A 13,282-nucleotide genomic window follows, 5' to 3' on the forward strand; every position below is an offset into this window, starting at 1 on the left:
GCTCTCTGCTTTAGTTCGGTAGTTCAATTCAGGTATCTCTCTCAATTTAGTTTCTTTCTTCTCGAAGTTTCAATTTTTCAATTAAGAAATGGAAATAATATGAAAGAGTCTAATCTGCCGCCGCGCAAAACGCCGTTTTTTGCTCCTGCGAGCTTCTCCTCCTTCCTGGAGCTTTTGCTCTGGTAGCTTCTCCTTATCCATTAACGTGCCTTCGCCTCCTCGATCTGTTTCTCAATTTGCGTTCTAACTTCTCACTTTTAGATCTGTAACTAAATTCACATCCTCTTGTTCTGATTACTTCAATGATTGTTATATGCTAATTATTCTAATTACATCCTCTCTCAATAATATTTTCGATTTCGATTTTGAATTCACTCTTAATTATTTTTTCTAGCATTTCATCTTTCATGAGGCTTTGATAATTGACTGGATGCTCTTTATTTCTAACTCTGTATGTTCTCCAGTTTTTCGGCTGCATAGCAAATGTTTTGCTGATAATCTGTTTCCTGTCTCCTTACTTTTGCTGCCTTCCCCAATTAAATCTTGTTTAAAATATGGATGATGGACTGCTGAATCTTTATTGCTGTTTTTGGTATTTTATTTATTTAAATTTTTTCGTGGCTAGTCTAATAGGATGTCCTTAAAATTTGTAGTATTTTAGGCTATCCTTGGAATTTAATAGATACCATAACTTCAGGATATCTTTTCAATATATTGTGGAATGAATTAGTCCAACACTTCCCATTATACATCCTCATGACTTACCCTTTCAGATTGTTTCAGCACTTCCCTGTGTACTAATCATATTTTCATTTTCCATTTTAAAGGCCGAGCAGCACCTTGCCCTTCTATGTTTGGGAGAGATTGGTAGGAGGAAGGATCTTAGTGCACATGCTCATATAGAAAATATTGTCATTGAATCCTTCCAATCTCCTTTTGAAGAGATAAAGTCTGCTGCCTCTTATGCTCTTGGTAATATCGCTGTTGGCAACCTTCCAAAAAACTTGCCGTTTATCTTGGATCAGATTGATAATTAGCAGAAGAAACAGTATCTCTTGCTTCATTCTTTGAAGGAGGTGTGGCTCAATGTGTGGTTGTTTTGTGCCTTGCTGTTGGGGATCAGAAGTGTTCATTGATGTATTCGCATTTTGGTTAGATTAGCTAGGTAGTTTAAGTAGTTTTAGCTTAATTTCATGCATTTTATTCAAAATAAACAAGCATTTGAATGAAGTTTCTTATTATACACTAATATATCAAGGACTAAGTGATTTTGTAGTTGATTCTAAGCAAATGACATAAGAAAGTGTTGAATAGTTGAATTATAAAAATTGGATACATTATATTTCGCTTCTATGTTTGAATAATTTGAATTGGATACATAAGAACTCGTCCACAGTGAAAGAATTGGTCTTAATCTTGTTTTGGCAAGCAATTAATCTTGTCAATTTTTAAATACAACACAAATAACAAACTACAATAGCATAGACAAGGTTATGTGACAACTAAAATGCTATGAAAAATAAAGAATTACAACAAAAATACAATAATACATATGAGTTCCAATTAGAAAAGAGAGAAGAAAGAAAATAAATATGCATTCAATATCACGTTTCTGAAATTTAAATATTTTTAAAGTTTAAACTAACAAGTTTTACAAAAGGCATCATAAGATAAAATCAATTAAATTCCTTCAAGAATGCATCTTCGTCCAAAACTACACAAGCCAACACAATTTTCCTTGACTGCTCCTTTGTTGTATACCAATACGGTGGGCAGATTTTGATCCGGATAGTTGGGAATGCAATCAGTTGATATTATCTTAACAAGTTTATTTTGTTACAGGATATCTTGTGACAAATTCTTCAATGCATTGCATCAAAATCCCACATTCAGCAATGTCAAAAATAAAGTACAACAAACTTCAATAACAAGCACAAGAAGCATAAAAATAAAATTAAACAAATTTGGATTACCCAAGTAATTTATAGATATTATATGAGGACGTGTGGTGTTCAGAAACATTTTCTGGAATTTGAACTTAGAAATGTCATCTAGCATACCCATCTTTGTAAAGGATGACAACCACCCAAACATCAGAGGGAGCCTGTGAAACCTCTCGAACAAAATCAGATCCTGAAATTGGAACCACTGATCCAAACCTCAACTTTAGCTGCTTCCTTCGTCTCAGCCAATCTCTTCTTCCTGTTAAAGCACAATGCCTAGTAATGTGGTTATTGATAATAATGAGTCCAAGATTCTTGTGACTATGGCAGGGGATGAAAACCCTTCCTACTTAGTTGAACCAATTGCTTCTTTGAATTGTTGCACTTGTGATTGTGAAGCTAATCCAACACTACCTTTATCAAGTTTAATCAATGAAAAAATACTGACCAATTGATTAGAAACAGATTCACAATGATTTTTGTTATGGTGCTTCTTCTTCACCTTTCACATTTGAGTAGTTTTTAGGTTCCCTGAATATGTCAGGCAATTAAGAGTATCTATGTAATAATCACAATGATTTATATCATAAGATATAGAATAAAAACAAGACTTAATCTACTTACACCTAATTCATCATTCATTCCCATGCCAAACTTCCAATTTATCAAAGCTTCATGACTTCAATTTTATCTAAGCTTCATGACTTCAAATGAACTCTAGAGTTTGATATCTTTGTTCGAAATTATTTGTTATGAATATTAAATTTATCAAACTGAAGCAAAAAAAAAACCATAATTAATCAGACATTATGAAAGGTGTACACAGACACTGTAACATTTGAGCAAATTAAGAGAAGTTCAACAAGCAAGTTCGCATAAACATTAATGCAAAGATTTCAATACATCCTTAAAATATGCATGAGTTAAGTAAAAACATATTGAAGGGACTACAGAAGCTCACAAATTCAAAATATTAAGATCCTTCAATAGTTTCCTTAAGTGGAAATCAAAGTTGGATACAACAGTCATCTTAACTGTGCCAGTGTTTATCATGTTACTATGATAGGAGGGACAAACTTAAAAGAAAACAATGGTTAAGGAGGAAAAAGATATATTTGATTCGTGAAACTTCCAGCATCCTTGAGAAGAGTAGTTGTTTCATAAGCTCCATCTGAAAGATGCCACACATCTCCATTTGCACAATACTAACATGAATAACACTAAGTTCAGAAACAAGCATGTGTCATATTGTATATTTGAAATTTGAAGGCATGTGTCAGGTATTTTTAAAATCTCCTGCTAATTTATTTTTCCTGGATAAGTATGCAATAATATATAGATAAATAGAAACAACAGATGAATTCTGAGGAATGAACAAGAAGGAAGATCAGAAGATGAACAATTAAAAAGGATAGATATTATCAAAGTATTCAAGGTTTTGAATCTTTTGATAGGTAAGAACTGAATTTTCCAAAACAGTTGTGCAATTCATAGATAAATTAACTTTATTAAGAGAATCATCATAAATTGGTACTAATATAACAAATAGAGCAGTCTCCTACGCAGAATGGTCACATTGTAAACTTCTTCAAAATAATCTTCATCACTGCAACCAGGGACTTCAGAAATTACAAGTTTTCAAAATGGCCTCCCATCTCCCTGTTAAAATACAAGTATAAAATATAAGAGAGTGTGTAGTAATGATATGACTGCATAAAATTCTTTTGAAATCAAAACAACATTCAGATAAAATTATTAAACACATAAATAAATCTATTGCCAATGAAAATTGCACATTTGCACACTTCTCAGAATCCATACTGTGGCAAACGAAGAACATTCAAATTCACATAAAATTTTCATAAAAAAGAAAATAAAGTAAAATAAAAATAAAATGGAGGGAGAAGCAGAGATCAGAGATCAGAGTCGCTGGTGAAGAAGGAGAACAGAAAACGATAAAGTGGTATACCCGAGTGTAGCGGCAGCGGCAGAAGCGTGTTGCGGCGTCGAGGATCAGAAAACAAACACGGTGCAGGGGAGAACGAGGAAGCAGCGCGAATAGAGAGGAACATAGAACAACCAAGGCGAGTAAAAGAGGCTAAAACCTAGCAAAGCCAAGGATTTCTTCTTTGAATATGGAATTGAAAGAAACAGGAGAAATGTGTAAAACAAAAAGATTAAAGGGACAAATATTTAATTATTAATTAATTTAAAAATAAAAAACGGGGTTTATTTTGTAAATATTTTATTAGTGGTTAATCATACTCCCACATAAAAGTGGGAGTAAGGAATCCATAGCCATAAGGATATGTCTATAGAATGAACTCAATGAAGCACGTCATAGAGATAATAATAAAAAAATTGATGCAGAATAAAATAGCTTATGTGTAGTGTAAAAGAAACAAAAAGAAATAACTGTGGTGAAAGAGAAGTAGAAAATTACTTAGATCATAGTAATATTGTGCTAATAACATGTTATGAAAATAAAGATTAAAGTTTGAGAAGAGAAGAAAGATAAAAAAGAATATAAAAAATAAAAAATGATCTTTATTAATAATTGGTGTATATACAAAACTCTAAAAAAGAACTATTTATAACCAAAAATTTAATTCCTAACTGATTTAGTTAAATTAATTGATTCTATCTATTTAAAATTTAAAATATAATTTTAATCTAAAAATCTATAACAGATATATTTATAATATATTGAAAATTGATTTGCGTCCTATTTTTTTAATTTTTTTGGGTGTGAGAAGGAGTTGTGAGCCTAAGGGAAAGAAAAAACAAAAAAATAAACTTTCGCTTCTTTTCGCGATTGGTTCAGAAGCGGAAGTTTCAACCGTTGTCCGTGTCCAATCTAGCCAGACAGTCTCTTATCCCGTCTTAAATTAATTTTCCCTTTTCTTTCTGAATCTAAAATCTTTTGGACACAGAATGTTGTGAGGCTCACCTCCAATTGAGCTAGAGGCAAATAGTTGTATCAAGGTTCCCGAGTCCAATTACATTTTTTAAAATAAAGAATGTAATCCGAAATAGCATAATAGCTACAGGCTTTTTCGTTTCACAGACATAATGGGCTGGTGCAAGTTTATCCAAAAAAGAAAAAAGGTATTTCCAGATGTTGCTAATTTTTTTTCTCAGTCCAAATGTTTGGCTACTACTTTATAGCTTTGGGCGTGTTAGCTCCTTTCAGGGCCGAAAAGGAAAAAAAAGAAGAACATGTGTTAAACACACAACATAATAATACGGTTGATTATTGATGGTGTGGCATTGGGTGACAGGAGAAGGGTGCGGAGGGAGAGAAGAGGAAGAGAAAGAGAAGAAAGAACAGAGAGAGACATAGAGGAGGGAGGGAGAGAGAAACCGAGCGAGCGAGATCTCCGAATTAGGGTTCCCAAATTCCCCCTGTGCAAGGTCAGTGAGCGCCTAATCCACCCAATTTCTTTCAATTTCTTTGTTATCAATTGTTTTTGTTCCTAGAAAAAAAAAAACAGCGAAGCATCTCGAAAAGCTGAAATTTGATTTGGTAAATATGCTGCTGCTGATGATGATGAAGGAAACTGTGTGTGAGAAAGAAGTGTGCTTGTTGTATGCAGGAGGAGGCGAGTGTGAGGGATTTAGAGAGAGAAGAGAGGTGAGAACGCTGAGTGCTCAGCTGAGAGATTCCATTTCACCCCCAACAGGAGAACGAGTGCCTAGAATTTCTTTTTTATTTTTTTTTCATTTTCTTTTCTTGTTCCCCCTCCCTTTCTTTGCTTTCCCCACATTCTGTTAGGCACTTTCCCTTTTTCATTGCGCTACCTTCAAGTCTCTGATGGAGCAGCGAAAGCTTGTGGTGAGTCACATAAATTCAACTTGTTTCTCTTCAATCCTCTAATCATATGTATTTAGGAGTGATTGACAATAATTAATGTTCTGGCATTCTTTTTGTTGATGAACATTATACTTAGTCAATTGTTCGCGTGTGTAGTTATTTTCTCACTTTCTGCCTTCGTAATTTTTTCCTAGGTTTTGGGTATTCCATGGGACGTGGACACTGAGGGCTTGAGGGAATACATGAGCAAGTACGGTGAATTGGAAGATTGTATTGTCATGAAGGTTAGTCTATCTTTACATTTTTTATTAAGTGTTGCTATTTCATGTTCAATTCACCATTGGAGAATCCACTTGACATACCATGTCAATTGTAGATTTTCACCATTGATTGACAAGGTGGTTTCTCCTTTAGCTCTTGTTTTTGGTAAGAAAAAATGCTTGTTTATTATGAAATGAAAACATTGCACATGACATGGAGTTACTTTAATCATTTATCCTATACAAATTACGTGAAGTATACTGTGAAACAACTGCCAGAATTAATGCATATGAATGTCTAATTATTTACCACGTCAGTTGTACTTGGTTTCTTAATAAATGCATTGTAGCACTTAGCATTACTCTCTTAGGGTAGTGGACTACTGGTTCTCCGTGAATTATTAGCGATCACATCCCATGAGGTTTCAAGATATAGCTCTTAACCCCAAACTCGTGCAAATATTGCACTCTGCCCCAAAGTTACAAAAATGTTGCACTGCACCCTTAGCACGTTCTAATCTACTTTCTTTATTTTAGGAGCGATCAACTGGACGATCTCGTGGATTTGGATATGTTACATTTGCTTCGGTGGATGATGCTAAGGTAACTGCTGTCTTTATGTAGATGGTCATTTGCACACACTTTATCATGATCTGACTGACTTTCTGGTGGCAGGATGTTCTATCAGGTGAACATGTTCTTGGCAACAGGATGCTGGAGGTCAAAGTGGCCACACCAAAGGTAGTAATCAAATTGCTGATAGGACATTAAATCTATTCTGATTCATTGCTGAGTTATACTATCCTGCTGATTTTGTAATGTTTCATTTTAAAGGAGGAGATGAGAGCACCAGCCAAAAAAGTAACCAGAATATTTGTAGCCAGGATTCCACAATCAGTAACAGAAGCATCTTTTAGAAGGTACATGATTATGTTGTATCTTCATTAAAGATGTGAAGACTCGAGAGTGTTGTTTTCATTGCTAGCATAGTCTTATAATTTTATGTTATTTTCTCTTTTGGTGGTTTTGCAGTCATTTTGAGAAATATGGTGATATAACAGATCTGTACATGCCAAAGGTACTCCACTCCCTGGCATTGTCATACGAGATGTAAATTGTAGTTAATATGTATAATTTTGTATGCATGTACGTTGTTGACAGTTGCCCAGCAGATTTATGCATGATGCACACATATTTATATGATATTATTGTAGTTGTATGAATGATTTATGATTTATTTCCATTTTCCAACAGGATCAAGGATCAAAAATGCATCGTGGAATTGGTTTTATCACCTTTGCAAGTGCAGGTTGGGTTGTGTGCTCTACTCCTCACTACGTGCATATTTTAAGTGAATGGGGTTTATAGTACTCTAGTTTCCTTTTAATGTAACTTGATAGTTATCTAAGAGCTTGATTGACACCTGTTGTAAACACCTTTTTAATGCGTACAATATGTGCCCTCATTTGCTCTATATTTTGGTTTATAGACTTACTTTTTGAGTGTAGTGGAAAGGATGTATCAGTTACTATAAGGAGATTTTCTGTCTTGCAGATTCTGTCGAGAGTTTGATGGCAGAAACCCACGAACTGGGAGGTTCTACCGTGGTGGTTGATCGAGCTACACCCAAGGCAAGAATTTTCATAAAAATGTCTAACGTAAAATGTGTTTGTGGGTATATATTCAGTGCAATAATACTTTTGGATTTAGTTGCATACACGAGCCATTTGTTTTTCTACCGAAAGGTATTTTATTTGTTTTGGTTTTCGTTATAACGTTGGTCAAATAATATTGTATATGCCATTTGCAGGATGATGACTTCAAGCCAGTAGGCAGGATGCCACAGGGAGGGTATGGTGCATATAATGCTTATATTTCTGCAGCAACTAGATATGCAGCACTTGGTGCTCCTACTTTGTATGATCATCCAGGCCCAGTCTTCGGAAGTAAGCATGGAATAAAAGCTCTGGTGTATGGAATAAAGATGACTATTGTTGCTGCATACTGATTAGCTTATTCTCTAAATCAGGGGGAGAACCATCTCGTGGAATCGGTAAGAAGATTTTTGTTGGCCGACTTCCCCCAGAGGCAACTTCTGAGGATCTTCGTCAATATTTTGGAAGATTTGGCCGTATTTTAGATGTTTATGTTCCCAGGGTAAGATATTTAAGAACACATACGAGTTTTCTAAACTGCTGAGATCAACAGTCTTCTTTGATGTAGGATCCTAAGAGATCAGGTCATAGAGGTTTTGGATTTGTTACTTTTGCTGAAGATGGTGTAGCAGATCGTGTCTCACGAAGGCCTCATGAAATTTGTGGACAACAAGTACATTATTTAGCATTTGTTTCTATCTTGGATTGTTCCCTATTTTCACAAGTATCTGTTGCCTTTTCTTTGCAATTGAAATTGAAATATATCTATGTGGTGATAGAAGGGAATATATGTTGATTGAGGTTAACTGCCTGTCTTTTGAATGCCCATTTATTATTTGATGTTTGAAGCATGCTATTGTTGGAATAACATTGGAACACTTTAGTATCTAAAGTTGGTACTTTATGAAGAAGAGATGAGTCATAATATGGATTTGTGATTTTGTTCCTATTTATGGAAACCTATCATAGTGCATCGCTATATACGTTGCTTATATCACATGACAAGAAATCTGTACCATAGAACTTTATGATACTTTTTATGACATTACATCTTGGATCTTGCTGTGAATGTCAAGCTGAACTCGATGGTAATTGTGTGATTATATACAGTGTGGCAGATTTGTACATAATGGTGCACAAATTTGTTCTTCTAGTGTTGTCTGTATTCCTTGTGATGGAAAAATTGTGAGTATAATTTCTTGGTTTTAAATATGATTGTGCTAGCATCTTGCTCCTGCAGGTAGCATTAGATTCAGCCACACCTGTTGATGATGCAAGTCCGAGTGGGAATTTTATGATGAATGGTGTGGGTTCTTTTGGGGGTTATGGAGGTCCTATGCGAACTTATGGGAGGATGTATGGTAGCCTGGACTTCGATGATGTGAGTATATACACAGTAATGATTTGATGTGAAGAAAATGGAAATTGGATTAATGTGATTTTGCAAGTGCACCGTGCATGTTAAACATGGGCACTATTTAAGTATATATTAAAGTACCATATAGTTGTACGTATTTGGCTTTTGCTTATAATCTATTTTCTTTTGTAGTGGGGTTATGGAATTCCCAGTGGGAGGCCATCAAGAGCAGATTGGAGGTATAGACCATACTAGGAGAGAGCACAGTTTTATTGGTATCATCGCCGTCCGAAATGCTAAAATAGATGCCAGCGAACTGTTTCTATATTTAATAATTTTTAAGTTGTAGGCACTATGGATTGGATTCTAATTTATGTATTGTAAACCAGATAATACTGTTTCCCCTCATATGTTTTTATTATCGTGTATGTTAGTTGTATTGCATTTGATTCATGTCATAAAGATTTGACAAAGTTTAGTTTATTGCTAAAAGGTCCAACGTAATCTTTCCTCTTTTATCCGAGTTTGCAACCAGCTATGGAACAGATGATGAAAAAATGTGTTCCGTGTATTTGCAGTGTTGATACTGATTTATGATTCACCATAAATAAATGTAGTCTTTTGCCTAACCTACAGGTCAAGAAAACTTGGCTTTGATTTTAGTCCTCTTTATGTAGTGGAATAGCTTTTTGGTTACGTCCGCAAAATGTTTTTAACCGCATGGATGTAGTTCATTTAATTATAACTAAGAGTTGAGATAAAAACACTTGTAACGCCAGAAATTATGGAAAAGGATTATCGTTATAACTTATAAAAGTTGTCAGGCTATCATTATAGTGTTATTTTATCTCAAAATCTTGTAACGTCATTTTCAAAGCAAGCTCGCTGATTTTGTTGATATGTTTATTATTTTTATGAACAAGCAAAATAACTGATGGTTATATGGTACACTATCCTTTAATCACATGTGCAGGCCGAATGGCTTAGTATAGTTAATGACTACGTCCGTGTGCGTCTACATTCAGTGCTCTTAGCCTGACAATGATATAAGGAGAATAAATGAAGGAATTTTAATTGATGGATATTCTTGGTAAAAAGGGGATTCAGGACACAGATGTAGGTGATGTAAGGATCTATGCTTAGGCTTGAACCACTGCAAAATATATCAAATCAAATGGCATCAACCAAATGCAGTATTCACATTTCATATATAAGGCGTAATTTTGTATTCTCTATTGTGTTTATTACGAGACAAAATCTTAATGACAAGAGAGAGTGCAAGTAAAAATAGCTATGTGATGTGTATATAAAAAATCTAGCCACCCATAAAGAATGTGTGTTGTAATACAAAATAGACGTTAAAAATAAGTTAAATAATGTATTTATACACGAATACATAATGGCTAATTTAGTGATTGATTTTTTTTGTGCACGTAGTATTTTTGATATGCATATATGGGGTGAATCAGTGATCAAAAGTGCTAAAGCATCTGCTTGGAGACCATAACTGAATATAATTTGGTAATGAAAAACCTTGAGAAGCTTGGAATTCTGCTTGCCCTGTTGTCCTTGTTCTTGTTTTTGAGGCATTGCTATTGAACTTCTCATCTTTTCAGCTTTCATCTGCGCCCTTCTCAGCTTGTTTAGAATCTTATCCATTGATGACGATCTCTTCTTTTCCAGTTTCATCTGTATCAAACCTCTTCACCATTAGGGGGAAAAATGACCTATCTGCATACATTTTGTGAGCTTTTTCTACACAAATTTTAATGCCTTCCTTGCTTATTGATCTTATCATAATATATATACATATATATATTGTGTTGAACTAAGGACACACTCCATATGAGAAAGTTCAACTTCAAAGCAACAGATTTTGATGAACTGAAATGAAACCTCGAGTTTGCGTATTGTTGCTTCAGCCTTTGCCTTCTGTTGGCTTTCCCATGCAACGATTTTGGCTTCCTCTTTCTGAATCCTACAACGAAATAGAAGTTCATCGGAAAACACACAATCAGAACAACTAAATTATATGTCTCTAGTTCATTGAATGATATGAACATAACAATGATGACATACTTGGTTATGTCCATGGTGGACTTTGCAATATCTGAACATGAAGTTTGGATTTCACTATTACTTTCTTGAAAGGAGGTGAGCTTTGTTGCATGACCTTTAGGCCACCTAATAACAGTGGCCTCACTATCAACCTCAACATCTCTAACCTCTAATTTACCAGAATGTCCATTTTTCTGATCCATGGCTGATGTCGGCGATGAATTCGCATCGTCCTCATTCTCCGGAGGGCTCATCTGGGTACCGTGATCACGTCTTGAGAAAGGTGACATTATGCGGTTCTCCTCATTCTTAGGGTTCTCATCTGTAAATAAAAGTAACTGAAAACATTTTAAGTATATGCAGATTCTCAGACATTAATATAAACAAGTGAATAAATCTTGGCAAACAGAATATCTTTTTGCAATTATAGCTAAGCGCTGGATCCAACAATATGAAATATGCAATTTTGATTGGTAACTAGGCTGCCCAAAAACAAGAAGCACATACCTTGAGAATTAGGCGAAGATGGGTCACATAACAATTGATTCCACATGGGAGCCAGAACACCATTGTTGTCATTGAGCACCGCACCAGTAGAACATGGTTGCATAACATTGCCGATATCAAAACGGTGACCAAAATCATTGTCATGCGCATCAAAATGATGAAGAGAGAGAGCATCTGGTGCCAAGACTCCTGTTGTGAAAGATGAACCAACCATCAAGTTCCTCACAAGCAAGCCTTGGCGCAGTGGAATTGTAGGTGAATAGTTCGAGTAGTAGGATGATGATGATGTTCCTGGAGGCATAATTGGACCACTCTTTGATTTTGGATGCCTTTGAAGTTGTGATCGTGAATATGAGTTTCTGTTGTTGTTGCTGCTGCTGCCATAGCCTGAAACTGGGCTACAAATCCATCTCTCAGCATCATCCCATTTAGAAGGCATTGTTCTTCTTCCACTGTTGAATGATGTCAAACCAGAATGCCTTCTGATTCTGCTTGTTTGATTCAACACTACTCTCTCTGAATTCCATCCCTTTTGGCTCCCGATGCTTCTTTCACTATGATTTTGCATATCTGGGATTAGAAATGAGCCCAGTTTCATGGAGGAACTAGAGTTATTATTATTACTCTCCATGAGAAAAACTAGGGTCAGTTCTTCACTTTTCCTGAAGCTTCATATTTGTTGTTGCCAAGCTCTTAAAGAAGAACCGAGGTAGTACAAATTTAGAATAGAGATTAAGTGAACATGTTTTTGCCTTTTTGGCTCATCTACTACTACTTCATGTACAACTATTCTTACTTGGGGGTTGTTGAAAACAATGTTTGCTTCTATCTGAGCCAAAAAGAGAGTGTAATGGATTTTGATCACTCATGACTCCATCACACGGTAAGATTAGTCCATTTCACAACAAACCAAAGCAACGGGCCCTGAATTGAACTGAATAGGAAGAAGCCGAGAAATTCAGGTAGAGAGAGATGTTACTGCTGATTTTGTTGCTTAATGTTAGTCAAATTTGACAGGTCAATATTATTGTTGATTGTAGAGCAGTGTCTTTGAATACTGAACAGGACTAACCATGATTATTTTTAAAATAATATCAATATATAGAGGATCCATATTGCAAGATTATGTAAAATGCTTGATAATGATGGGTAGAAGAAGTATTAGATAAGTTGAGAGGATTGGATGTACATAACACATAAGTCCAATAATACCAATGAATGAAGCCACTTTGTTAAGATAACATTGCTTTGGAACATTGGGTGTGGAACAACAAGCAGAACAAGACAAGAAACATTAGCTGTCACCTGTCAGGCATGCTTGATCATGTCCTCTTCCTATTCCCCAACTGATTTAACTCCCCAAGCTAGTAACAATTTCACTCACAAAGCGATTAAAGAATAATCACTACTCTTTCTGCGTTCTTAACCTGAATCAAATCAATTAAGAAGAATTGACTTTGTGATACGCGCTCAACGTCGAAAGATTTTCGGGCCCATCAATTCAAGTTCTAGATGACAAATGAAATACGGCCCAAAGTGACAGAGGCAACAAGTTTTATACAACTATTGTTGGGCTTCACTTTAGTTTTTACTAAATTAATCATTTCAGATCAAATCCTAAAAGTCCCTTAATAGCCCATATTTTTTTCATGATAAAAAAACACACGAGCAAAACTAAGGGGCATTAC

At 35.1% G+C, this 13,282-nt stretch overlaps 1 protein-coding gene and 1 non-coding gene across 3 annotated transcripts; one reads left to right on the forward strand and one right to left on the reverse strand.

The window, feature by feature from the left end:
* The first annotated feature begins 5,175 nt into the window (after positions 1-5,175).
* On the forward strand, positions 5,176-9,521 carry LOC107617749 (heterogeneous nuclear ribonucleoprotein 1). 2 transcript variants are annotated; one of them, XM_088498273.1, is made up of 14 exons: positions 5,176-5,357; positions 5,540-5,778; positions 5,952-6,041; positions 6,555-6,620; positions 6,693-6,758; positions 6,852-6,937; positions 7,050-7,095; positions 7,272-7,326; positions 7,572-7,648; positions 7,828-7,963; positions 8,047-8,174; positions 8,241-8,345; positions 8,913-9,053; positions 9,222-9,521. In XM_088498273.1, exons 2-14 carry the CDS (start codon positions 5,758-5,760, stop codon positions 9,282-9,284), a joined length of 1,080 nt encoding a protein of 359 aa, XP_088354399.1. In that variant the 5' UTR covers positions 5,176-5,357; positions 5,540-5,757; the 3' UTR covers positions 9,285-9,521. The 2 variants fall into 2 exon arrangements, with proteins under 2 accessions (XP_088354399.1, XP_088354400.1); XM_088498274.1 differs by having other exon boundaries at positions 5,199-5,357; positions 5,500-5,778.
* Positions 9,522-10,305: 784 nt separating this feature from the next.
* Positions 10,306-12,421, reverse strand: LOC107615749 (uncharacterized). The gene is made up of 4 exons (XR_015899366.1): positions 11,595-12,421; positions 11,109-11,409; positions 10,926-11,007; positions 10,306-10,718 (listed from the first exon to the last, which is right to left on the reverse strand). It is a non-coding gene; the product is annotated as an uncharacterized LOC107615749 (transcript).
* Between the last annotated feature and the right edge of the window lie 861 nt (positions 12,422-13,282).

The sequence above is a fragment of the Arachis ipaensis genome, chromosome B9 (assembly GCF_059453495.1).
Source record: "Arachis ipaensis isolate K30076 ecotype BB chromosome B9, ASM5945349v1, whole genome shotgun sequence".
In the NCBI taxonomy this organism is placed as follows: Eukaryota; Viridiplantae; Streptophyta; class Magnoliopsida; order Fabales; family Fabaceae; genus Arachis; species Arachis ipaensis.